The sequence below is a fragment of the Pelophylax lessonae genome (assembly GCF_965119305.1).
Source record: "Pelophylax lessonae genome assembly, chromosome: 5".
NCBI classification, from domain to species: Eukaryota; Metazoa; Chordata; class Amphibia; order Anura; family Ranidae; genus Pelophylax; species Pelophylax lessonae.
The window spans coordinates 63089705-63112985 of record NC_138772.1 but is presented as its reverse complement, the minus strand read 5'-3'; the positions used below and the strand labels follow the sequence as shown (position 1 = coordinate 63112985).

General features: G+C 47.1%; 1 protein-coding gene across 2 annotated transcripts in view; it reads left to right on the top strand.

The window, feature by feature from the left end:
- Positions 1-23281, top strand: part of RUNDC3B (RUN domain containing 3B) — a 356443-nt gene that overhangs the window by 146935 nt on the left and 186227 nt on the right. For both annotated transcript variants that reach the window (XM_082258735.1, XM_082258734.1), the window contains exon 2: positions 21843-21958. In XM_082258735.1, coding sequence (XP_082114861.1) covers positions 21843-21958 — 116 coding nt within the window. The remainder of the gene's footprint in view (positions 1-21842; positions 21959-23281) is intronic.

Genomic DNA, 23281 nt, shown 5'->3' with positions numbered 1-23281 from the left:
CGGGTACGCCGACTTTGTGAGGCTAGTCGCGGACGCTCCTTGGAGACTTCCTCTCAGGGAGGATTTGCGGTCTCAGGGACCGATCTTCCATCTTGCTTTACAGTCGCTGGCTTAATGGCCTGGCCATTGAGACCCAGGTACCGAAGGACAAGGGAGTGTCAGCTTCAGTTATTCCTACCTCCAGTTAAAGCAAGGAAAGCGACTTCCAGCACATGGAAGTCTTGTATTGCGTGGTGTGAATCTCTTGGATTTCCCCCACATACCTATTCGGTGACCCGAATTTTGGTCTGTCTGCAACAAGGGGTTGAGCAGAAACTATCCTTGAGCACGATCAAGGGTCAGGTTTTCGGCGTTAGCAATCTTCTTCCTAGAAACCTTTGGCTAATCATTCCTTGGTGCGGAATTTCATCCAGGGGGTGCGACATCTGGCTCCGCCAGTGCGCGCACCCTTACCGCCTGGGATTTTAATTTAGTGTGGTCGGTTCTTCAGAAACTTCTCTTGAAGATATTAGGGAGATTCCCTTGCTTATATTATCCCAGAAGGTGGCCTTCTTGGTGGCCATTACTTCTGTACGCAGGGTGTCAGAACTGGCCGCATTATTCTGTCGTTCCCCAGATCTGGTGGTTCATAGGGATAAGGTGGTTCTTCTTCCGAATCCATCCTTCCTTCCTAAAGTGGTTTTCGTAAGACGGACTCACTTTTTGTGATCACGGATAGCCCTTGAAGGGGGTTGCCTGTGTCTGCCGCGACCATATCTACATGGATCAGTCAAACGGTGGTACAGGCTTATTCTATTAAAGGTCGGAATCCTCCGTTCCCTGTTAGGGCGCACTTCACTCGAGCGCTCAGTACTTCCTGGGCCTATCGCCATCAGGCGTCAGTGGTCCAGGTATGTAAGGCGGCCATCTGATCGTCGGTACATACCTTTACAATATTTTATAAGATTGATGTGATGGCATCGGCGGATGCCTCATTTGGCCGCAAGGTTTTGCAGGCCGCAATTTGAGGAGACCGGTGGTCTACCTCGGGGGTTTTTTTTCTGTTGAAAAATTTCTGTTGAGTCTCATCATTGAGGATGAGCATTGTAAACTTCTAGTTGGCACCGGTTGGGCCTTCTAGATTGGATTTGATTTCCATTTTCCCACCCCTCATTTGTGGTACTGCTTTGGGACGTCCCGAGGGTGTTGTATCACCGAGGACTACGTCTGTCAATGAGCGATAGAGAAAAATTGATTTTTGTAAAATCTTACCGTAAAATCCTTTTCTCTTAGCTCATTGACAGACATAGTACCCGCCCCTCTGTTTTTTGAGTTGGGTTGGGTTAAATTCTCTAAACACTGCTTTGTGACATAACTGATGTGCTAGGGCAGGAAGTGAGAAGATATACCCTCTGGGACTGCCCCTAGGGTGTGGCCAGAGCATTTTCTTTCCTGTCTAGTCCTACTCCTGCAGAGGGCAGCATAACCCGAGGGTGTTGTATCACCGAGGACTACGTCTGTCAATGAGCTAAGAGAAAAGGATTTTACGGTAAGATTTTACAAAAATCCATTTTTTAACACTGCCACTGTCAGGCACAGTTGCACTACTAAAAATAAAAATAAATGAATAAAACAAACAGAAGAAAGTTAGTTTTTTTTGTTTTTTAAAAGTTTCTGCATTTGTCAACTCATAATAAAAGCAAAACAGTTTTTTTTCTAACTAAAGTAGTGTACCAAATAAAAACCTTATACCCCTTTAAAATGTGTAATAAAAATTATAAGAATTATTAAGTTATCAGAGATGTGCTGGTAAAGCCTAGTTTGGCCTGTGCATCCAGGCTTTAATGTCCTTTTTTGCTGCCTCTGTCCCACCCCTAAGATCTCTCTTCACTCCTTGTCCTCAAAACACAACAGAGCTTGAAAGGTCACTGATTCAATAGCTCAGATCAAACCTCATTTCAGATTATTTATTTTAGTCCAATCATATCCACGATGTCAGCTCTGAAGAAGGGAGATTGGGAACAAATCAGCACCAATAAGGAACCCGCTCTAGGTGAGCACATTAGCCATCCATCCACAGCATAGCCAGGGTTTAGGTGAAGGTGCTAGCAAAGCTCATCTTCAGATACACAATGGAAAGAAATCTGGAATTCGCTGAAACATTTCACTTTTTTGATCCTTCATGTAAAAGACATCAGACAGTGTGGGGTACTGTAGAAGTTGACATCTTTCGTACTTAACCTCGAGATTATGAGTAAGCGCTAGCCACAGCACGAAACGTGTCAACCTTTTACTGTACCCTGCACTGCCTGTGATGTATTATGCTTTGAGGATCAATAAAGGTGAAGTGTTGCAGCAAATTCCGGATTTCTTTCCACTGTCCTGAAGAAGGAAGAGGTGTGTGTGCCCCCCCGAAACATGTTGTCTTTTCTTGATACATTATATCAGTAAAATTTTGGATTAAAATTCCTGAAGCGTCATAAACTTTTGTACTAGGTGACCCTTAACACTCCACCCAAACCAAAACACAACAGGGATTGAGTGGAAATCTCTCCAAAGTAAAGAAAACTATCTCTTAGGCCCCTTTTACACGTGTGCGACTTGTCCTGCGACTTGAGACTGCAAAGCCGCATGACAAGTCGTACTCCATGATTTCCAATGAGTACCATTCAGATCAGTGTGACCTCAAGTCACAATGACTTCAAAGTAGTCCCTGCACTACTTTAGTCCGACTTTGATGCGTTTTGAGGTCCATAGACCATAACAAAATAACAGAGTGGGCAACTACGTGGCAAATAAGATTTAATGTGGAGAAGTGTAAGGTATTGCACTTGGGGACTAAAAACATAAGCGCAAAATACGCTTTACGGGGGGAACCTCTGGGGGAGTCGAGAATAGAGAAAGATCTGGGAGTCTTCGTAAAAGATATACTAAGCAATAGCATGCAATGTCAAGCTGCAGCTGCCAAAGCTGGCAGAATATTAGCATGTATAAGGAAGGGGATATATTCCAGAGATAAAACTATAATCCTACAACTTTATAAAACTCTGGTCTGACCACATCCGGAGTATTCTGTCCAGTTCTGGTCGCCAATCCTCAGAAAGGATGTGCAGGAACTGGAAAGAGTCAAAAGAAGGGAAGCTAATTAGGGGATTGGAGGACCTAAATTATGAGGAGCGTTTAAAACACTCGATTTATTCTCCCTAGAGAAGAGATGCCTGAGAGAGGACATGATAGCAATTTACAAATACCTCAACGGTGATCTCAGCATAGAAAAAAAAACAATTCAGTTGCAAGGAATGTAAGAGTACACAAGGCCATACAATGCGATTAGAGGAGAAGTGATTTAACCTCCAGGCTACGCAGGGGGTTTGTTACAGTAAGGGCAATAAGATTGTGGAACTCTCTTCCACAAATGGTAGTAACTGCGGGGAGTATGGCTACTTTTAAAAGACTCTTGAACATACCTCTCCAAGATCAAAACATTCAGGGGTATGAGAAATGAATACGTCCACACACACCTACACAGGTTGAACTGGGTAGACTATTGTCTTTATTCAACCTCAACTGCTATGTAACTATGTATGTAAGATTACATAGGCATTGCTTCAAGTCCAGTCAAAATCGTGGCAAAATTGTGCGACTTTTAGGTCACACAAGTGTAAAAGGAGCCTTAAATGTTGCTGGAAAAAGTGTCCCATTGGAAGAGTTCCCCTCTGTTCCTGTTTCTGACGACAGCTGTATATGGGTGGAGGGGGTGACTGAATACCCCCAACAGTAACAGTGTAACAAGCTTAAAAAAAGTGATGGGTTATAAATTGTTCCCATAATATCTAAAAGTCATAAAAAAAGTTTTTTTCAACAGTTTTTTTCAAATTATTTATTACTTTTGGCTAGTTAGTGTAAAGCTGGGTACAGACTATAGGAAAATTGGGCGAACGATTGTCCGGTTTTTCTCGATGTTTCACAGCAAGTCGAACCCGAGGATGGTACTAATTGTATGATTTTCTTATAGTGTGTACCCAGCTTTAGTCTTTGGAGTGGTACAGTCTGAACATTCTATGGAATATTCGGGTGAGAATGAAGACATCTGAAGCTCAGCTAACCTAAAAGTGTATATTGAGTCACAACACAGAAGAGCCTGGCAGCTAAAGGGCACTTGGCAATGTCATAAATGCCGTCTAATTGTGCATTCCTAGTTCTCAGAGATCACTGTCAAACTGACATATAATGAAGTCTAAAAATCAGCACGCCACATCAAGATGTTCAAGTACAAAAAAAAAAAAAACATTTTATTCTAATTAAAAAACGAGTGCTGTGTTTCAGGGACCACGTGCCATCCCCTTCATCAGTGCTGTAACATTACATGATGTGAAAATATAAAATCATTAAAACATAATACATAAGAAAAAGTCTCTGTACTTTGTACATTTCTGAGCAAAACTATATGTCTATAACATACATTATATTACCAAAAGTATTGGGACGCCTGCCTTTACACGCACATGAACTTTAATGGCATCCCAGTCTTAGTCCGTAGGGTTCATTATTAAATTGGCCCACCCTTTGCAGCTTCAACTCTTCTGGGAAGGCTGTCCACAAGATTTAGGAGTGTGTCTATGGGAATGTTTGACTATTCTTCCAGAAGCGCATTTGTGAGGTCAGGCACTGAGGTTGGAGAGAAGGCCTGGCTTGCAGTCTCCACTCTAAATCATTCCAAAGGTCTTCTATCTGGTTGAGGTCAGGACTCTGTATAGGCCAGTTAAGTCCTCCACCCTAAACTCACTCATCCATGTCTTTATGGACCTTGCTTTGTGCACTGGTCCAAATCATTTGGTGGAAGGGGGATTATGGTGTTAGGGTTGTTGTTCATGGGTTGGTCTTGGCCCCTTAGTTCCAGTGAAGGGAACTTTTAAGGTGTCAGTGTACCAAGACACACACACACTGATAAAAAAAAAAAATTAAAGGAACACTTTCTAATCAGAGTATAGCATCAAGTCAATTAAACTCCTGGGATATTGATCTGTTCAGTTGAGTAGCAGAGGGGCTTTTTATTCAGTTTCAGCTGCTTTGGTGTTAATGAAATTAACAACAGGTACACTAGATGGGCAAAAATTAGACAACCTTCAAAACAGGAATGGTTTTACAGGTGGAAGCCACTGATTTGTTTTCCCTACTCATCTTTTCTGACTGTTTTTCACTAGTTTTGCATTTGGCTAGGGTCCGTGTCACTACTGGTAGCATGAGGCGATACCTGGACCCTATAGAGGTGTCACAGGCAGTCCAATTCCTGCAGGATGGCACATCATTAGGTTCTATTGCCAGAAGGTTTTCTGTGTCCCCCAGCACTGTCTCCAGAGCATGGAGGTGATTCCAGGAAACAGGTAGTTACTCTAGGAGAGAGCTGTTAAGGGCCATAGAAGGTCCTTAACCCATCAGCAGGACCAGTATCTGCTCTTTGGTGCAAGGAGGAACCGGAGGAGCACTGCCAGAGCCCTACAAAATGACCTCCAGCAGGCCACTGGTGGAAATTGTCTCTGACTAAACAATCAGAAACAGACTTTGTGAGGGTGGCCTGAGGGCTCGACGTCCTCTAGTTGGCCCTGTGCTCTCTGACCTGTACGGTGGAGCTCGATTAGCATTTGCCATTGAACACCTGAATTGGCAGGCACGCCGATGGCGCCCTGTGCATTTTCACAGATGACAGCAGTTCACCCCGAGCACATGTGACAGACGTGAAAGGGCATGGAGAAGCCTAGGACAGGGCTCGATAAACCCCGGGCGCCAGGTCGCATTGGCGACGAGAATTAGTGACCTGGCGCCTGGGGTGCACTGCAGGAGGTGTCCTGTCCCTTTTGTGACCTCCCACCCCTTCCCCGAGTGCGCGGACTACCGAGCCATCCGATAATTGAGGCCGTGGCTTTTCGGCCTTCTTCAGTGAGAGACACTTCCAACGGGGAACTGGCGCCCTCTTGTGGTGGCCGGGAGTTTGACAAGCAGTCACTAATGGCTCTGTTTCCCCTGCCTGTTCTCAATGCCTGCCGATCTCCTTCCCAAGAGGAGATGAGAAGGAGGTTTTTGCAGGCTTCATCTCATCTATTATTATTTTTTTTTTTTTTTTAATTATTTAAAAAAAAAATAATAATTATTTTTCTTTTTTTTTTAATTATTTAAAAAAATATATATTTTTCAACATCTCCCTGCCATGCCACAGCCACACAGCCGAAGGCCCCTTTCACACGGGCTGTCTGATCAGGTCCGCCTGTCAATTTTTCAGGCAGACCTGATCGGACCCTTCAGTCTCCTCTATGGAGCGGTAATCTGCCGCCATCTGATCCTGTCCGCCAAAAACAGAAGGATGGTGGTTCTATTTTCTATCCATCCCATGGATCGGATCAGATGGCATCGGATTGAAACAGACAGACGGTCTGTTTCCATCCGATTGCCCTATAGAGAGCGGGGTTCTAGTCGTCTTTATGTGTAAATTTAGTATCAGTTATTTTTTTTAAAATAAAGCTTGGTTGTTAGTAAAAAAAAAAAAAAAAAACTGGCTCCTAACTTTTTTAGCTGGCTCCTAGATTTCAGGCAAATTTGTCAAGCCCTGGCCTAGGAGAATGTTATGCTGCCTGTAACATCGTTCAGCATGACCTGTTTGGTGGTGGGTCAGTGATGGTCTGAGGAAGCATATCCATGGAGGGACGCACAGACCTCTACAGTCTAGACAATGGCACCCTGAGTGCCATTAGGAATCAGGATGAAATCATTGGACCCATTATCAGATCCTACCCTGGTGCAGTGGGTCCTGGGTTCCTCCTGGTGCATGACAATGCCCAGCCTCATGTGGCGACAGTATGCAGCCAGTTCTTGGAGGATGAAGGAGTTGATACCATTGAATGGCCCCACGCTCATCTGACCTAAATCCAATAGAACACCTCTGGGACATTATGTTTTGTTCCATCTGACACCACTAGGTTGCACCTCAGTCTGTTCAGGAGCTCAGTGATGCCCTGGTCCAGATCTGGGAGGAAATTCACCAGGACACCATCTGTCGTCTCATTAGAAGCATGTTCCAACGTTGTCTGGCATGTATACAAGCATGTGGGGGCCATACAAACTACTGAGTACCATTTTGAGTTGCTGCAATTAAATTTCAGCAAACTAGACTAGCCTGCTGCATAAATTTTCACTTTGATTTTCGGGGTGTCTTTGAACTCAGCCCGCTGTAGGTTGATAATTTTCATTTCCATCAAACGATGTGGCATCCTTTTGTTTCTTACACATTACCCAGTCCATATCAGTATAGATATCTAGCATGAGATTTTTCCCGGTTGAGATCTCATGTATTTTAAAGGTTTTCTTTTAATTTTTTTGAACGGTGTGCGTAAATATATACAGTATCTCACAAAAGTGAGTACACCCCTCACATTTTTGTAAATATTTTTTAAAGTCTTTTCACGTGACAACACTGAAGAAATGACACTTTGCTACAATGTAAAGTAGTGAGTGTACAGCTTGTATAACAGTGTAAATTTGCTGTCCCCCTCAAAATAACTTAGCACACAGCCAATAATGTCCTAACCGCTGGCAACAAAAGTGAGTACATCCCTAAGTGGAAATGTCCAAATTGAGCTCAAAGTGTCAATATTTTGTGTGGCCACCATTATTTTCCAGCACTTCCTTAACCCTCTTGGGCATGGAGTTCACCAGAGCTTCACAGGTTGCCACTGGAGTCCTCTTCCACTCCTCCATGATGAAATCACGGAGCTGGGGGATGTTAGAGACCTTGCGCTCCTCCACCTTCCATTTGAGGATGCCCCACAGATGCTAAATAGGGTTTAAGTCTGGAGACATGCTTGGCCAGTCCATCACCTTTATCCTCAGCTTGTTTAGCAAGGCAGTGGTCATTTTGGAAATGTGTGTTTGGGGTCGTTCTCATGTTGGAGTACTGCCCTGCGGCCCAGTCTCCGAAGGGAGGGGATCATGCTCTGCTTCAGTATGTCACAGTACATGTTGGCATTCATGGTTCCCTCAATGAACTGTAGCTTTCCAGTGTCGGCAGCACTCATGCAGCCCCAGACCATGACACTCCCACCTCCATGCTTGACTGTAGGCAAGACACACTTGTCTTTGTACTCCTTAACTGGTTGCCACCACACACGCTTGACACCATCTAAACCAAATACGTTTTATCTTGGTCTCACCAGACCACAGGGCATGGTTCCAGTAATCCATGTCCTTAGTCTGCTTGTCTTCAGCAAACTGTTTGCAGGCTTTCTGGATCATCTTTAGAAGAGCCATGCAGACCAATTCGATGCAGTGTATGGTCTGAGCATTAACAGGCTGACCCTCCACCTCCTTCAACCTCTGCAGCAATGCTGGCAGCACTCATATGTCTATTTCTCAAAGACAACCTCTGGATATGGTGCTGAGCACATGCACTCAACCCCTTTGATCAACCATGGCGAGGCCTGTTCTGAGTGGAACCGGTCCTGTTAAACCGCTGTATGGTCTTTGCCACCGTGTTGTAGCTCAGTTTTAGGGTCTTGGCAGTCTTCTTATAGCTTAGGCCCCATCTTTTTATAGAGCAAAATTTATTTTTTTCAGATCCTCAGAGAGTTTTTTGCCATGAGGTGCCATGTTGAACTTCCAGTGACCAGTATGAGAGAGTGAGAGCAATAACACCAAATTTAACACACCTGCTCCCCATTCACACCTGAGACCTTGTAAGACTCAGAAGTCACATGACACCGGGGAGGCAAAAAGGGCTAATTGGGCCCAATTTGGACATTTTCACTTAGGGGTAATGTCCACGTACGTCCCATGCGCAGCTTCCGGGTTGATGAATGCAATTTTTCCTCCAGTATTTTTTGATAACATACTGCATTCATCTTGCCATCAATTCTGACCAAATTTCCTGTGCCTTTGTAACTCACACATCCCCAAAACATCAGTGATCCACCTCCGTGTTTCACAGTAGGAATGGTGTACCTTTCATCATAGGCCTTGTTGACTCCTCTCGAAATGTAGCATTTGTGGTTGTGGCCAAAAAGCTCAATTGTGGTCTTATCACTCCAAATGACTTTGTGCCAGAAGGTTTGAGGCTTGTCTTGTAAGCAGGATACTTTGTGGCATTTGCATAGTAATGGCTTTCTTCTGGCGACTCGACCATGCAGCCATCTTTCTTCAAGTGACTCCTTATTGTGCATCTTGAAACAGCCACACCACATGTTTTCAGAGAGTCCTGTATTTCACCTGAAGTTATTTGTGGGTTTTTCTTTGCATCCCGAATAATTTTCCTGGCAGTTGTGGCTGAAATTTTAGTTGGTCTACCTGACCGAAGTTTGGTTTCAATAGAACCCCTCATTTTCCACTTCTTCATTAGAGTTTGAACACTGCTGATTGGCATTCTCAATTCCTTGGATATCTTTTTATATCTCTTTCCTGTTTTATACAGTTCAGCTACCTTTTCCCGCAGATCCTTTGACAATTCATTTGCTTTCCCCATGGCTCAGAATCCAGAAACATCAGTGCAGCACTGGATAAAAGATGCAAGGGTCTATCAGGAGTCCAGAAACTCATTGACCTTTAAGAGTCGGTTCACACTAGCGCGAGTTGTATGACGACTTGTCAGCCTGACAAGTCGCGCTCCCTCGCGATCCATTGACCGCTACAGGACCCGTTCTAATAGGAGCGACACAAGTCGCTCCGACTTAGAAAAAGGGTCCTGTACTACTTCGGGGCGACCTCGGAGCGACTTGCATAGACTTCCATTATGTGAAGTCCCTGCAAGTTGCTCCGAAGTCGTGGTGCATGGTAATGCACAAGTTGCCCCCGAAGTAGTAAGGAGTCGTGTCGCCTCAGTGTGAACCGGCTCTTATACACACACACTAATTACAAGCAAACAGATCACAGGTGAGGATGGTTACCTTTAATAGCCATTCAAACCCCTTTGTGTCAACTTGTGTGCATGTTATCTGGCCAAAATCACCAGGGTATGTAAACTTTTGATCAGGGTAATTTGGGTAGATTCTGATGCCATTATGATTTAAAAAGAGTAAACACAGTTGATTGATAATAAAAGGCTTCAGCCAAACACTAACCATGAGTGAAAGAAAAGTTTTTGTGTTCTCATTCATATTCTCTGAAAAATGGCCAAGAAATCATAAATTCTGCCAGGATATGTAAACTTATGAGCACAACTGTATATACTGTATATTTACACCTTTGTTAGATTTTATGGATTCATAAGTTACATTCAAGGTTATATTAATACGTCATTCTTTAAGCCCTGATAGGGGGCAACGTTAAAGCCCCCTTTGGTACAGGCTTTTTAATGCTGCAGATAAATATGCATCTGGATTACAATATCGAGGTGTGGCACTTCAATTCTAGATTAGTCTATTCCTGTCACAGCTCAAGGCAACCATGGATCTCCAAAAACTGCCAGCCCATCAACATCTTAGACATAAACCATCTAGTTAACAAAATAAAAAACAAAATCAATAATATCCCTGAAGTCTTCATATTTATTGCCAAGAACTCCTTTAATTTAGTGGTTTCTAAACTAACGGAAAACTATACGTGATTCATACCTACTGTTTTAACTTGTTCTCTTCTCTGCAACTTTCAATTATTTTTCATTTATTACACAAAAGATTGTGAGTATTTTTGCGTACTGCCAGGAAATGTCACCGCTGGAACTTTTCAGCATGATTTAACTTTCTATATATATATATATTTTTTTTTTTTTAACTCCCTGAATTATTTGCTCTTTTATTCTCATTATTGTATTTTGTTTATCTAGCTGCTGAAAAGTTTTTTATCTCCTTTTTTTACAATACATTTTCATTGCTGATTTTTTTTCTACTGTGTTTAAATAGATAAAAAATGTGTCTAAAAAAATGGATGCAAATTTAATGCATCTGGCCTTCAAAGGAGCACTATTGTGAAATATATTGTATAGTCAGGGCTCAAAATTTCAAGTCCTGACCTACTAGCCAGGCCTTAAAGAGGAAGTAAACCCTCCTCTGCAAGTTGTACCTATAGGTAAGCCTATGATAAGGCTTACCTATAGGTACTGTAAATATCTCCTAAACATGTACCGTTTAGGAGATATTTACCTTACATGCAGCCAGTGACGTCACTGGCGCATGCGCTCTGAAGGAATGGCCGCTGGTGCCGTTCCTTCAGAGCCCCGTGCCGTGACTGTCGGCTTCCGCGCGGGAGTGACGTCACCGCGGCTCTGGCCAATCAGATGGCCGGATGCCGCGATCCCGGAAGACGGGCGACTGAACATGTCGCCTGTCATAGAGGTAAGCGGGCTTCACGGCGGGTCTCGTTCTAAGGTAAGTATTTCATAATCAGCTAGTATGCGATGCATACTAGCTAAATATGTGTTTCTCTTTCAGGGTCAGAAAAAAAAATTGGGTTTACAACCTCTTTAAGAGGTACTCACCTCCAGTTGCCCCACCCAACTCCTACCCTGTCCCGCCCCTAGTTCTTCCTTGCCCCTAATTCTGGCCCTAAACACGTCCTTGTAAATTAGCTCATGAAATTACACTGTTAAATGTTTTATGCAAGTTACAAAAATAAATATTAACAACAATAACAACTTTATTAATATTAACATTAAGCATATTTCATTAATCTGACTGTGACAAATAAAATATGATCGGCTACTATAGACGCTGTACACATCATTACTGTCTTGTTAAGTAAACATTTTAATACTTTATTAAATATAGCATTAAAATAATTTTAAACCAATGAGTGACACTGTCACTGATTTAGGATGCAGAGAGACTTACATCAGAGCACAGCACTGGACAGGAGAGCGGGAGCTGCCAAAGTTAACTTTTCCTATCAACAAACTGGTGATTGGCTGCTAGGTGGTCCGGGCAACCAATCACCAGCTTGTTAACACGAAAAGTAAACTTTGGCAGCTCCCGCCTAACCCCCCTACCCAGCCTTGCCCCCACCTCATCTAGTTCTTTGCCCACTCCCGCTGTATAACAGAAAAAAAAAAAAAAAAAGTATAACAGGGGGGGGGGGGGGCGGAGGCTGGGCCGTGTCTGATAAGTAATACATGCCCTACTTTCCAAAAGGGGAGCATGCGTACTGTGGTGGAAATACTACAGAGGCTCTATGAAACTGCAGTTCGTTGCCACAAAGGAGGAGAAAGCCCAATAAATGGCAGGATCAACAGATCATTTCTTTTAGAGGTCAGTTTAACCACTTGCCGACCGGCCACCGCCTATATACGGGTGGCAGGTCGTCAGGTTCCCGCGAATCGCCCTACTTGTACGGTGGTCCGCGGGAGAGAACCTGGGGGTGCGAGCGCGCGCATATCCACCAGTGGGGAAGCCAATCCATGGGGCCGGCAGCCGCGACTGCCGCTGGGCACTCACGACCCCGTGAAGAGAGAACGGCAGTCTGCTGTTGTAAACACAGGAGACCGTTTTTCTCCCAGCAATCAGAGCTCCTATGTTCCTCCTAGTTAGGAACACAGGTCCCTGTGTTGATTTTACAAGCCCATCCCCCCCACAGTTAGAAAACACTCCCCTAGGCTCACACTTAACCCTTTTATTGCCCCTGGGTTAACCCCTTCCCTGCCAGTGTCATTATTACAGTAAGTGCATATTTTTAGCACTGATTACTGTAGTAATGTCACTGCCCCCCCCCCCCAAAAGTGTCTAAAATGTCAGTTAGGGGTCCGAACTGTGCGCTGCAATGTCGCAGTCGCGCTAAAAATCGCTGATCGCCGCCATTACTAGTAAATAATAAATAAATAAAAATGACATAAATCTTTCCCCTAGTTTGTAGACGCGATAACGTTTCCGCAAACCAATCAAAATACGCTTAATGGGATTTTTTTCTCAAAAATATGTAGCAGAATACAAATTGGCCTAAAATTATGAAAAAAAAAATATTTTTACATTTTTTTGGGGGGCATGTTATATAGCAGAATGTGAAAAATATTGTTTTGTGTTTTTTTTGGTTTTTTTTCAGAATTGTCGCTCTTTTTTTGTTTATAGCTCAAAAAATAAAAATTGCACAGGTGATCAAATACTACCAAAAGAAAGCTCTATTTGTCTGAAAAAAAAGAACATATATTTTATTAGGGTACAGCGTCGCACGACCGCGCATGTGTCTGTTAAAATAACGCAGTGCCGAATCGCAAAAAATGGCCTGGTCATTAAGGGGGAAAATCTTCCGGTCCAGAAGTGGTTAAAAGGCCTTTTTTTTGTCATACTTCTCTTGTGGGTCAGAGGAGTGCACTTACTTTTGTTCTGTGGCCCAGAGTCAGCTGACTGCGGACTGTTGCTCACTGTCAGCAATGTGGAAGAGCTGCTCCGGGGTCTGGAAGGATCCTGACAATATTTCCGGAATCTATCTGACTGCCTGACTCCACTTCTCAGCATGCAGCTGAGAGCCGGAACCAGCTACTCCTTCCCCCTACAGGGGTTGCAGTTGCAACCGGGCCCCATACTCCAGCGAGCCTGTGCGGCTCCCCTGTACACCTGGATAAGAGGGGTGTCGGGGGCAGCATGTGGAGAAATCACTGTCCTCCTTTTCCCTCCTGTAGCTGCAGGAGGAAAATGGAGGAGATTGGTTCCTCTTTTTGCTCCTCCTATCCAGTTCACTTGTGTTCTGCTGTCTCTGGGCCCCTGTGTGCTCCCCCGGTCCCCCCCCCCCACTGTGCTCCCTTCCCACTGTGCTCCCTCCCCTCTCCTCTCCTGCCAGCTGCTTCAGGGGATGTGTCACAATAAAGACCCAGGGGGGGCGTGGCCTGACCGTGATGGTGTGAGGACGCATCTCGTGTGAGCTCCTGCTTCCCTGAGCCTGCCGCTTGACCTGTAGCAACCACCGATCATCTACTTACCTTCTGGCGATGCCACCAAAGAAGCGACCGTCCTCCCAGCCCCCCGGTGGGCTCTCTACACGCTCCACGGACCTCCGCGATCTCTTCTCAGCAACCCCTCGGAGCCGCCGCGAGGCGGCCAAGATGGCGGCGCCCCGATCCTCTCCGGCCTCCACGCTGCTCCCGGGACCACCTTCCTCCTCTGGCATACAGCTATCCCAGGTACAGGGGCGCAGCCCCAACCCCTTCTTGCCGTATACTGCGGTGTCACCTCACTCCACAGACTCTGGGGACACGGAGGAGGACTGGGACTGGAAGGCCCACATTAAGGCCTTGCCGACCAGGACGGAGATTGTGCACCTGATCACCACTACGGTGGAGCAGTCGGTCACTCAGGCATTGGAGGGGCTGAGGGCGGACACTGAGGCTCTGGGACACAGGGTGGCTTCCCTGGAATCCGGCCAGGATGATATACTGCATTCCCTGTCCTCCTTTCGGGAGGCTGCTAGCACGCATGACACTGTCCTTAATACACTTATGGATCAGCTTGATGATTATGAGAACAGGGACAGACGCCAGAACATCCGCATTCGGGGGCTCCCTGAAGCCACCAGAGCTCCTGACCTGGTCCCCTCTGTTCAGGGTATTTTCCGCCAGATTTTGGGAAACAGAGCCCCTGATACCATTGACATTGACAGAGCGCACAGGGCCTTGCTTCCCCCACCAAAAGAGGGGGAGCCACCCCGGGATGTCATATGCAAACTTCATAAGTATGCTGTGAAAGAGGACATTATGAAGGCTGCACGGTCTATGGATGTGATCGACTTTGATGGCGCACAACTTTCTTTGTTCCCCGACCTGTCTAGGCGGACACTTATGCAACGGCGCTCCCTGCGCCCCCTACTGGATACCTTACGCTCTCACCAGGTGGTGTATCGCTGGGGATTCCCCTTCCGCCTCACTGCCTCCAGGAATGGCAAGTCGGCCGTTCTCCGCACCAAGGATGACTTGCAACGCTTCTGTACTGCCCTGGATGTCCCCTTGACAGACTTTCCTGACTGGAGACTGCAGAGTGCTCTCCCCTTGCCGCAACGCCCTGAGCGGTGGCAGCAGGTCGCCTCGCAAGGTGGGAAGCGTCGCAGAGGTTCGCGACGGGGCTCCGCCCGGGCCTCCCAGCACGACTGAACGTTGCTCGCTCTCGCTAGAGACTTGCCGGATGGTGGACTCAACTCAACTTCTGCTGCTAAGGGGGGCTTGTCTAGGTCCCCCTGTTGTTATGGTGGTATTTGCACTATGTTGTTAAATATGCTTGACTTATATATTGACGGGTTCAGGGTGGGTTTTTTCCCCCCTGCGGACTGGGGCTGACCCGGGGCCCTCAGGGGCCGTGGGTCCCCCCCAGCCTGGCTGCAGGTCATGTTTGCTTCATTGTTGATGTTCAATGGCTCGGAGATGCATTGCTCCTCTCACTGGTGGTTCAGTCACTACCCCGCAGTAGGTGGCCCCGTGGGTCTGGGTAATCCCGAGTCCTTGAGGGTTTTTTTCTCCCTTCTTTTTTTGGTTATGGTTAGTTGGAGCTGCCCCCTCTTTTTTGAGGTTGAGGGGGCGTGTCCCTTCGGGATGGCTCTCCATGCTGGGGATGGTTTTTGTCTCCTGCTCTCTCTTTTCTACTCATTGTTTCCACTGTCCTATTCTCTCTGTCTGTCTCCCCCCTGCCCTCTCCCCTCTTTTTCCCATCCCCTTCTCTCTTTTCCTTTTCTTGGGTGGTCTGGGGGGGGGCCTGAGGCCCACGGTGGAGGTGTGGAGCAATGCGTCTTGGAGTTCTTTTTGCTTCCCTTGCTGATCGGGGCTAGACCTTTGATCGCATGTTGTTTACCGGTTCTTGCCGACTGCCCATCGCTGTCTTATGGCTGATGTACTGCGAGTGACCTCGTACAATGTACGGGGGCTTTGCTCTCCCAATAAGAGGGGAAGGATGTGGCAGGAACTGCGTCACTTGCGCCCTGATATGCTTTACTTACAAGAGACGCACTTCACTGCCTCCTCCACTCCCCGCTTACCTACCCAGATGTTTTCCCAGTGGTATCATAGTGTATCCCCAATTGCCAAAGCCAGGGGAGTTGCCATAGCCATCCACAAACAATGTCCCTTTGTACTCATGGACTCCCTAACGGATCCTGAGGGGCGCTTCCTATTTCTGAAGGGCACGATCCATGGCCACACGTACACTCTTGCTAATGTGTATGCGCCTAACTCTAGAACAGTCTCCTTTTTGTCCTCAACCCTTGCCAAGCTCAAGGGGTTTCGGGAGGGCATTGTTCTCTTGGGGGGAGATTTTAATGTGGTACTTGATCCCTCCCTGGACTCCTCCTCGGGATGCTCTCCTCTCTCTTTTCGAGCTCAGAAGCACCTTCGGAGGCAGTTCAGGGCCCTGCATTTGGTAGATTGCTGGCGGATCCTCAATCCCGGGGTTAGGGACTACAGCTACTACTCCAAAGTTCATGACATGTACTCCAGACTGGATTTGTTCATGGTGGATCAGTACCACCTGGACTCTGTCCTTGCCGCTTCGATTGGGTCCATTACCCTCTCTGATCACTCCCCGGTCTCCCTGACGATCACGCCCCCCGGTGCTTACCGTGTGACCCGGACGTGGCGCCTCAATGAAAACCTCCTGGATGACCCCTCCATTTTGGATCAGGTTACTGGAGAGGTGCGCTCCTATTTTGAGCTTAACTCTTCGCCTGATGTCTCCCCGTCCGCTGTCTGGGAGGGCCATAAGGCTGTGATCAGGGGGGTCCTCATTTCGCATGGTGCACGATTGAAGCGGCAACGACAGCAGGAGATTTCTGACTTGCTGGATCGTATCCACGATTTGGAAATCAAACATAAGCGTGCCAGGGCTCCTGAGGATGCTTGTTCCCTAGAGGAGCTCAGGAACACCTTGTCTTCCTGCCTGGACAGACGGGCCCGGGATAAGCTGCGCTTCTGGGCACACCGTTTTTATGAGCATGGGAACAAGTGCGGTCGCTTGCTGGCCCGAATGCTACATAAAAGGTCGGAAGCCCGGCATGTCCACGCCTTGGAGACACCTGAGGGTAAAGTTGTCAGTTCCCCTCGCATAGCCACTTGCTTCCAACGCTTTTACGAGTCCCTGTACCATCTCCCTCGGGCTGGGGGGGGTCAGCCGTCCGACATTCAAGACTACTTGGCAGACTCCGGTCTCCCCAGGCTCCCGGATGGGGTCCTGGAGGAGTTGGAGGCTCCCATTACCGAGACGGAGGTGAGCAGGGTGGTATCTGGCTTGCCTGCAGGCAAGAGCCCGGGCCCGGATGGCTTCACAAACCACTATTATAAGTCCCTGCTCCCCGTTCTTGGCACCCATATGTGTACCTACTTTAACGCGGTGTCGGATGAACGGCCCCTCCCACCTGAGGCGCTGTTGGCCCACATTGTAGTACTTCCGAAACCGGGTAAGGACCCCCACCACTGTGCCAGCTATAGGCCCATCTCTCTCCTCAACGCTGACACCAAGATTTTGGCCAAAATTATGGCGCTTCGCCTCCAAGACCATATCGCGTCCTTGATCCACCCTGACCAGGCGGGATTCATGCCCCTCCGAGAAGCCCGGGACAATACTGTCCGGGCTCTCCATGTGCTCCACTGGGCTCAGCATGGACCGGACAGACTTCCCTGCCTGGCTCTATCCCTGGATGCGGAGAAGGCCTTCGACAGGGTGGCCTGGCCATACCTGTCGGGGGTTCTTCGATCTCTGGGGCTCGGGTCCCGTATGTTGGGGTAAATCTTGGCCCTATATCACGGCCCAAGTGCCAGGGTCAGGGTGAACGGGTTGCTGTCGGATCCCTTTCCCATTTATAATGGCACCCGACAGGGTTGTCCCCTGTCACCCCTTCTTTTCGCCCTGGCCCTGGAACCCTTTTTGAGGAGAGTGAGGGCACTGTCTGACATTGCTGGTGTTACGGTGGGTGGTACGGAACATAAGGTGTCGGCATATGCCGATGACCTGCTGTTCTATCTTGCCCGACCACAGCTCTCCCTCCCTGTACTGGTACGAGAGCTGGATCTGTTCGGGCGACTTTCCAATTTCAAGGTCAATTATGATAAATCTGAATTGCTACCTATTCATGTACCCCCCGACCTGGCTTCGACTCTACGGCGATCCTTTGGCTTTAGATGGCGGGAGGACTACCTCCCATACCTTGGCGTGAACATCTCCCCTGACTTGAAAACTCTATATGACAAGAACTTCGGCGACCTGCTGGCGCGTATCCATCTTGACCTGGAATCGTGGGCATCCCACTCGGTAACTTGGTTCGGCCGCATTAACGTGCTTAAAATGACCATCCTTCCCCGGCTGATTTATTTGTTCAACACGGTCCCCATGCATTTACCGGTATCCTTTTTTAAACGTCTGCGGCGGGCTTTTCTAAAATTCGTCTGGAGGGAGGGGAGCCCCCGCCTGGCCTACGCTGTCCTCAGGCGGACGAAAGCCGACGGTGGCGTCGGGCTTCCGGATGTTACTTTGTACTACAAAGCTATGGCATTAGTTCGTATGCTGAATTGGGCGCACGACGGTCAGACTAAACCTTGGGTCCCCTTGGAGAAAACGCTGGCGGGCCGGAATCTTGCGGGTGCCCCGTGGATTCCTTCGGGCGATCGTGGACTGTCGGCCTGGACGTCACCCCTGACTGTGGCCACACTCCGTATCTGGGATGGCCTTAATGCGTCTGGCGCCATGTCTTCCGGCGTGTCCCCTTTGGCTCCCCTGGGGGGATTTCCCTGGTTCCCCCCGGGGGAGGATGTACGCTTTTTTCGCTCGTGGAACGCTGATGGCAAATTGTACTGCGGGAAGTTTGCCCCGGCAGGCACTTTGCTGCCCCTTGCGACTTTGCGCGATCGCTTCGGCGATTTTCCGATGTCTGACTGGCGCTATAGGCAACTGACTGACTTTTTCGTCACACTCCCAACTGCTCCACGCCCGATAACTGGCCTCTCGGACTTCGAGAAGTGGTTTGTTGACCCTCCGGAGTCCCGCCACCTACTGTCGCACATGTATAAATTGTTGCTGAGCGGGGTATCCTCCTTGCCTCCCTATTTCATGAAGGAATGGGAGAGAGAGCTGGGGGTGGAATTTTCCCCTCCACAACTCTCTCGCATTCTGCGTTTGACCCATGTCTCCTCTATTAGCACCAGGATACAGGAGTCGGCCTATAAATTTGTGGCCCGTTGGTACAGGACCCCTGCCAAGTTGGCTCGGATATTTCCGGGCTCGGACCCCCATTGTTGGAGGGGCTGCGGTCAGGTGGGCACTTTCCTCCACATTTGGTGGGAGTGTCCCCTACTGCAGCCCTTCTGGGACGCTGTACATCTTTGGGTGTCCAAGCTGTCGCTCACCCCTCCTTCCCGTGCTCCCCTTCAATACCTGTTCCATGATACACACTCCTCGATCAAACGCTACAAACGTAGTATAGTTCCTTTCCTGCTGAACGCCGCCAAGTGCCTCATACCGAGGCATTGGCGGAGTTCCACCTGCCCCACGCTCTCTGAGTGGAAAAAGGAAGTCAACCTAGTGATGGAAGCCGAAAGACGTGTTCTCACGTCACAGGGTAGGGAGGAACGCTTTAAGGACACTTGGACGGGGTGGATGTATTACTCTGATGAGATCTCGGATGACCACACTCCTAATGTTAGCGGCTGAACTCTGGGACTCCTACCTGGTCTTCTCCAGCCTGGGGCCCGCGCCCCCTGCCCGGACCTCCCTTTCCCTACCTGTTTTATCCTTCATGTTTGTCTTTTCCCCTATACTATCTCTCCCCCCCCCTTTTCTTTTTTTTCTTCTCTTTTCTTGTCTCTCTGAGGCCAGTAGTCGATTCTGCGGCTGTATAAACTGTAACACGGACGCTAATGTGTACTGATGATGGAACTGTGTGTGGTGTCTGTCGGGCCCTCCGGCCTCCTCTGCGGGGATCCCCTTTTTTTGGGCGGCACTGACAGACACGGCGCATCCTGGGGGTCCATAATTGTATTTGCTGTTTGGCCGATGTTGGCACACGCTTTCACAATGCCTGATTAATTGACCCCTATGGACCTTTGTTTTTTTTGTTTCACTAATGATGTCCAGACTGAACATAATGCCGATTGTGCCTTTTCTGTGTTCTTTTTCTCCTACATGCACTTGTGCACTTCTTTGCTATTTTGTATTTCTGTATGTCGTTTTGAATTTGTTAAATAAAGATTATTTAAAAAAACAATAAAGACCCAGGAAGGGGGTCGGTAAAAATATAATTTACCAGCTCCTTCCTTTTCTGAATGCACAGAGTCATAGTCAGTGACATTGTAAAAAAAAAAAATAAATAAAATGATAAAAAATAATACAATTAAAATACCAAAAAATAAAAACTACTGACATCAGTGGGTGAACTTCCAGGATCGCAAAGGTCACACTTGTGCCCTGGCATTCCACCACCATGGGGAGACCCCAAGATGGCAGGAAGGGGACCCATTGCAGAACTTGAGAAAGGGTCCCGCTGCGGGACTGTAATAAAGGTCCCCGCAGTGATTGTAAAGGGCCCCAGGATCAGTGGGAAGAGCCCCAGACTTAAAGGGAAGGGTGCCAGCCAGTGGTCCCGGGGGCCCTTCATGGTTTCTTGCACCGGGGGCCCTAAAGGTTCTAGTTATGCATCTGATTAGAGGTGCAGAGCAAAGAGCAGTGACTGCTAGTCACTGCTCCCCACCCTGAGCAGATTTAGAACTGAGCGATCAACGCTCATGTGATCGCTCAGTTCTCAGCCTTAAAGCCAACATGTTGCAGCATTGAAGTGAGTATGGATGTTTGTTTTGTTTCATAACTCCAAATTCCCAAATTTCTCTGGTTAAAAAAAAAAAAACACCTGTAAGGCAATTGCATAATGTGCTAGTATGCATCGCATACTAGCACGTTATGAAATACTTACCTTGGAACAAAGCCTTTATCGGCGCGCTGAGGGCTGACATCGTCCCCTGGTCTTTCTTCTGGGTTCGCAGGCTTCGGCTGTGTAATTTCCTGGAGCCCCAATGGCGTCATTCCCATGCATGCGTGCAGAAGCCCTCGGACCTTCAGAGCACATGCGCCGGTGACGTCACCAGTGTCAGCAGCTGCACCTGGGGTGAATATCTCCTAAACAGTGCACGTTTAGGAGATATTCATTTTACCTACAGGTAAGCTTAATTATAGGCTTACCTGAAAAAACACGTAGCACGCTTTACTACAGCTTTAAAACGAAGGGCTCTTTCACACGGGCGGTCCGATCAGATCCGCCTGTCAGTTTTTCAGGCGGATCTGATCGGATCCTCCATGCAGCTCTATGGGGCAGCGGATGTCAGCGGAGACACCTCCGCTGACATCCGCTGCCATCCGTGTCCGATCCTGTCCGTGAAATCTGGACGGATGGAAACCCTATTTTTCTATCCGTTCAGTAATCGGATCAGAAAGGATGAGAGCGGACAGGCGGTCCGCTCTCATCCGATCCCCCATAGAGGGCAGCGGGGGCTGAGACACCTCCCTCTCCGCTCTGCAAGCGGAGACGAAGCTGTCATCCGCCGGCTCAACGGGGATCGCGGATCGATCCCCGCTGAGCAACACGGATCCGCCTACGGAGGCGGACCGTGTGAAAGAGGCCTAAGAACACAGAAAGTTAATAGAAGTTATGTTTTAAATGTTTTTTGGGGGGTTTATAACCCCTCTCAATTTTGCTGGTCAGCTTGCTCTGCCTGTATATGGGGAGAACAATACAAATAAAAGCATGTGTAATAACATAAAGGAATGAATATACAGAATACTTATTTTACAATTATTAACTGCACACAGGTAGAAAAAAAACTGATTTTTCATGATCACCTAAACTGAAGGAAATGTGTTGTTGCCTACAGGGCAGAAATAGTATTTAGGTTTATATTGATTTGTTATAGGGTGTGTAACTGGGATGTGCTCCCTGTGTTGCAGATTCTCTGTCAAGACCCTGATTGATCGATCGTGCTTTGAAACCATTGATGATTCTGCACCTGAATTTCTAAACTTTGCCTCTATATTGGAGCAGATCCTAAGCCATCGCCTGAAAGGTAACAAGTAATCCTCATCTCAAATCCTCTCCCGCTATTCAAAGACATGGTGCTCATTGAAAACTGAAATGACCTGATCCTATTAGTTGCAGCACAGTTGGCCGTTCAGCTTCCTATCAGATCTATCCTTAGGAAGGTTGTTGCTTCTGTTCCATTACAGTGTTGATTAGAAAGTGAGTTTATAATCAGCAATCAATGTTTTTGATTGATCATTTATATTCTGTGGCATGCAGCCTCTGTGTGTTAAATTGAGGTATTAAAAAGTCTCCTGCAGGATCTTTTTGCTCTATTTCTATCTGTTCTCTGTTTCTAGCAGCCAGCACTTATTCTAAAAAATTATTACAAACACCATCTATGGAAACAAGTGCAGCTTTTCAACCTATTTACTTTAATTACAAGTTTATTCATTTAAGTATATGGGCTTATCAGCTTTTCTTCCAATAAACATTAATATGTTTTTCATTCTTTGCACATGGTAAATGTGTAAGGATTAGATCGGAGAACTGCACTTCTTTCAAAAGATGCGTCAAGCCTCGGTTCAACCTATGAATCGCAAAGACAGCGCACCACATTCCTGTGCAATTCAAATGCGATTGAGTGCAGTGTGATTTGAGTATATTCATTTTCACAATCACACCAAAGTCGTGCATGCACCAATTTTGGAAATGCAATGCTAATTGATCACATGGTTGTTTTGCACCATGCAATCCAGTGCAGGCAAATGCACTACATTTGCAGCCTGCATTTGGGGCCCCATTAACATTGCACTGACATCCGCTGCAGATCCCAAAGACACTGCGATTCGATTGCAGTGCTGAAAAGGTGCATGGATTGTGGCTTTCATGCACCGCTTTCTAGTGTGAACTGGATTTAGCAGGGGTTCCCCGAGTCCTGGAAAGGATTCTTTTACAGTAAAAAGTTTGAGAAAGGCTGATTTAGCCTAAATCAGCCTTTCTCAAACTTTTTACTCTAGAGGAACCCTTTCCAGGACTCAGGGAACCCCTGCTTAAACCAGTTCATTGGGGGGTCAATGGGAAGAATGCCCTCTTACATTTTTTTTTTAAATATTGTTTTTAATTATTAACACCTGGAAGTTGGGTACAATAGTAGCAATAAAAGATCGTAGATAATAGCAACAACAAAAGCATCTTCCATCGTACAGGTATTGCAACAACAGTAATCAGCCTGTAAGTGTATGGGATGGAGGTAGACAAACTCCTCAGATATGTGTAATGAAAGATACCCAGTCCAGAGTGTTTCCTTTTTTGGTAAGAAATTAAGGAGATGAGAGGTGAAGTATAGATAATGAAGTACCAGAGAAAG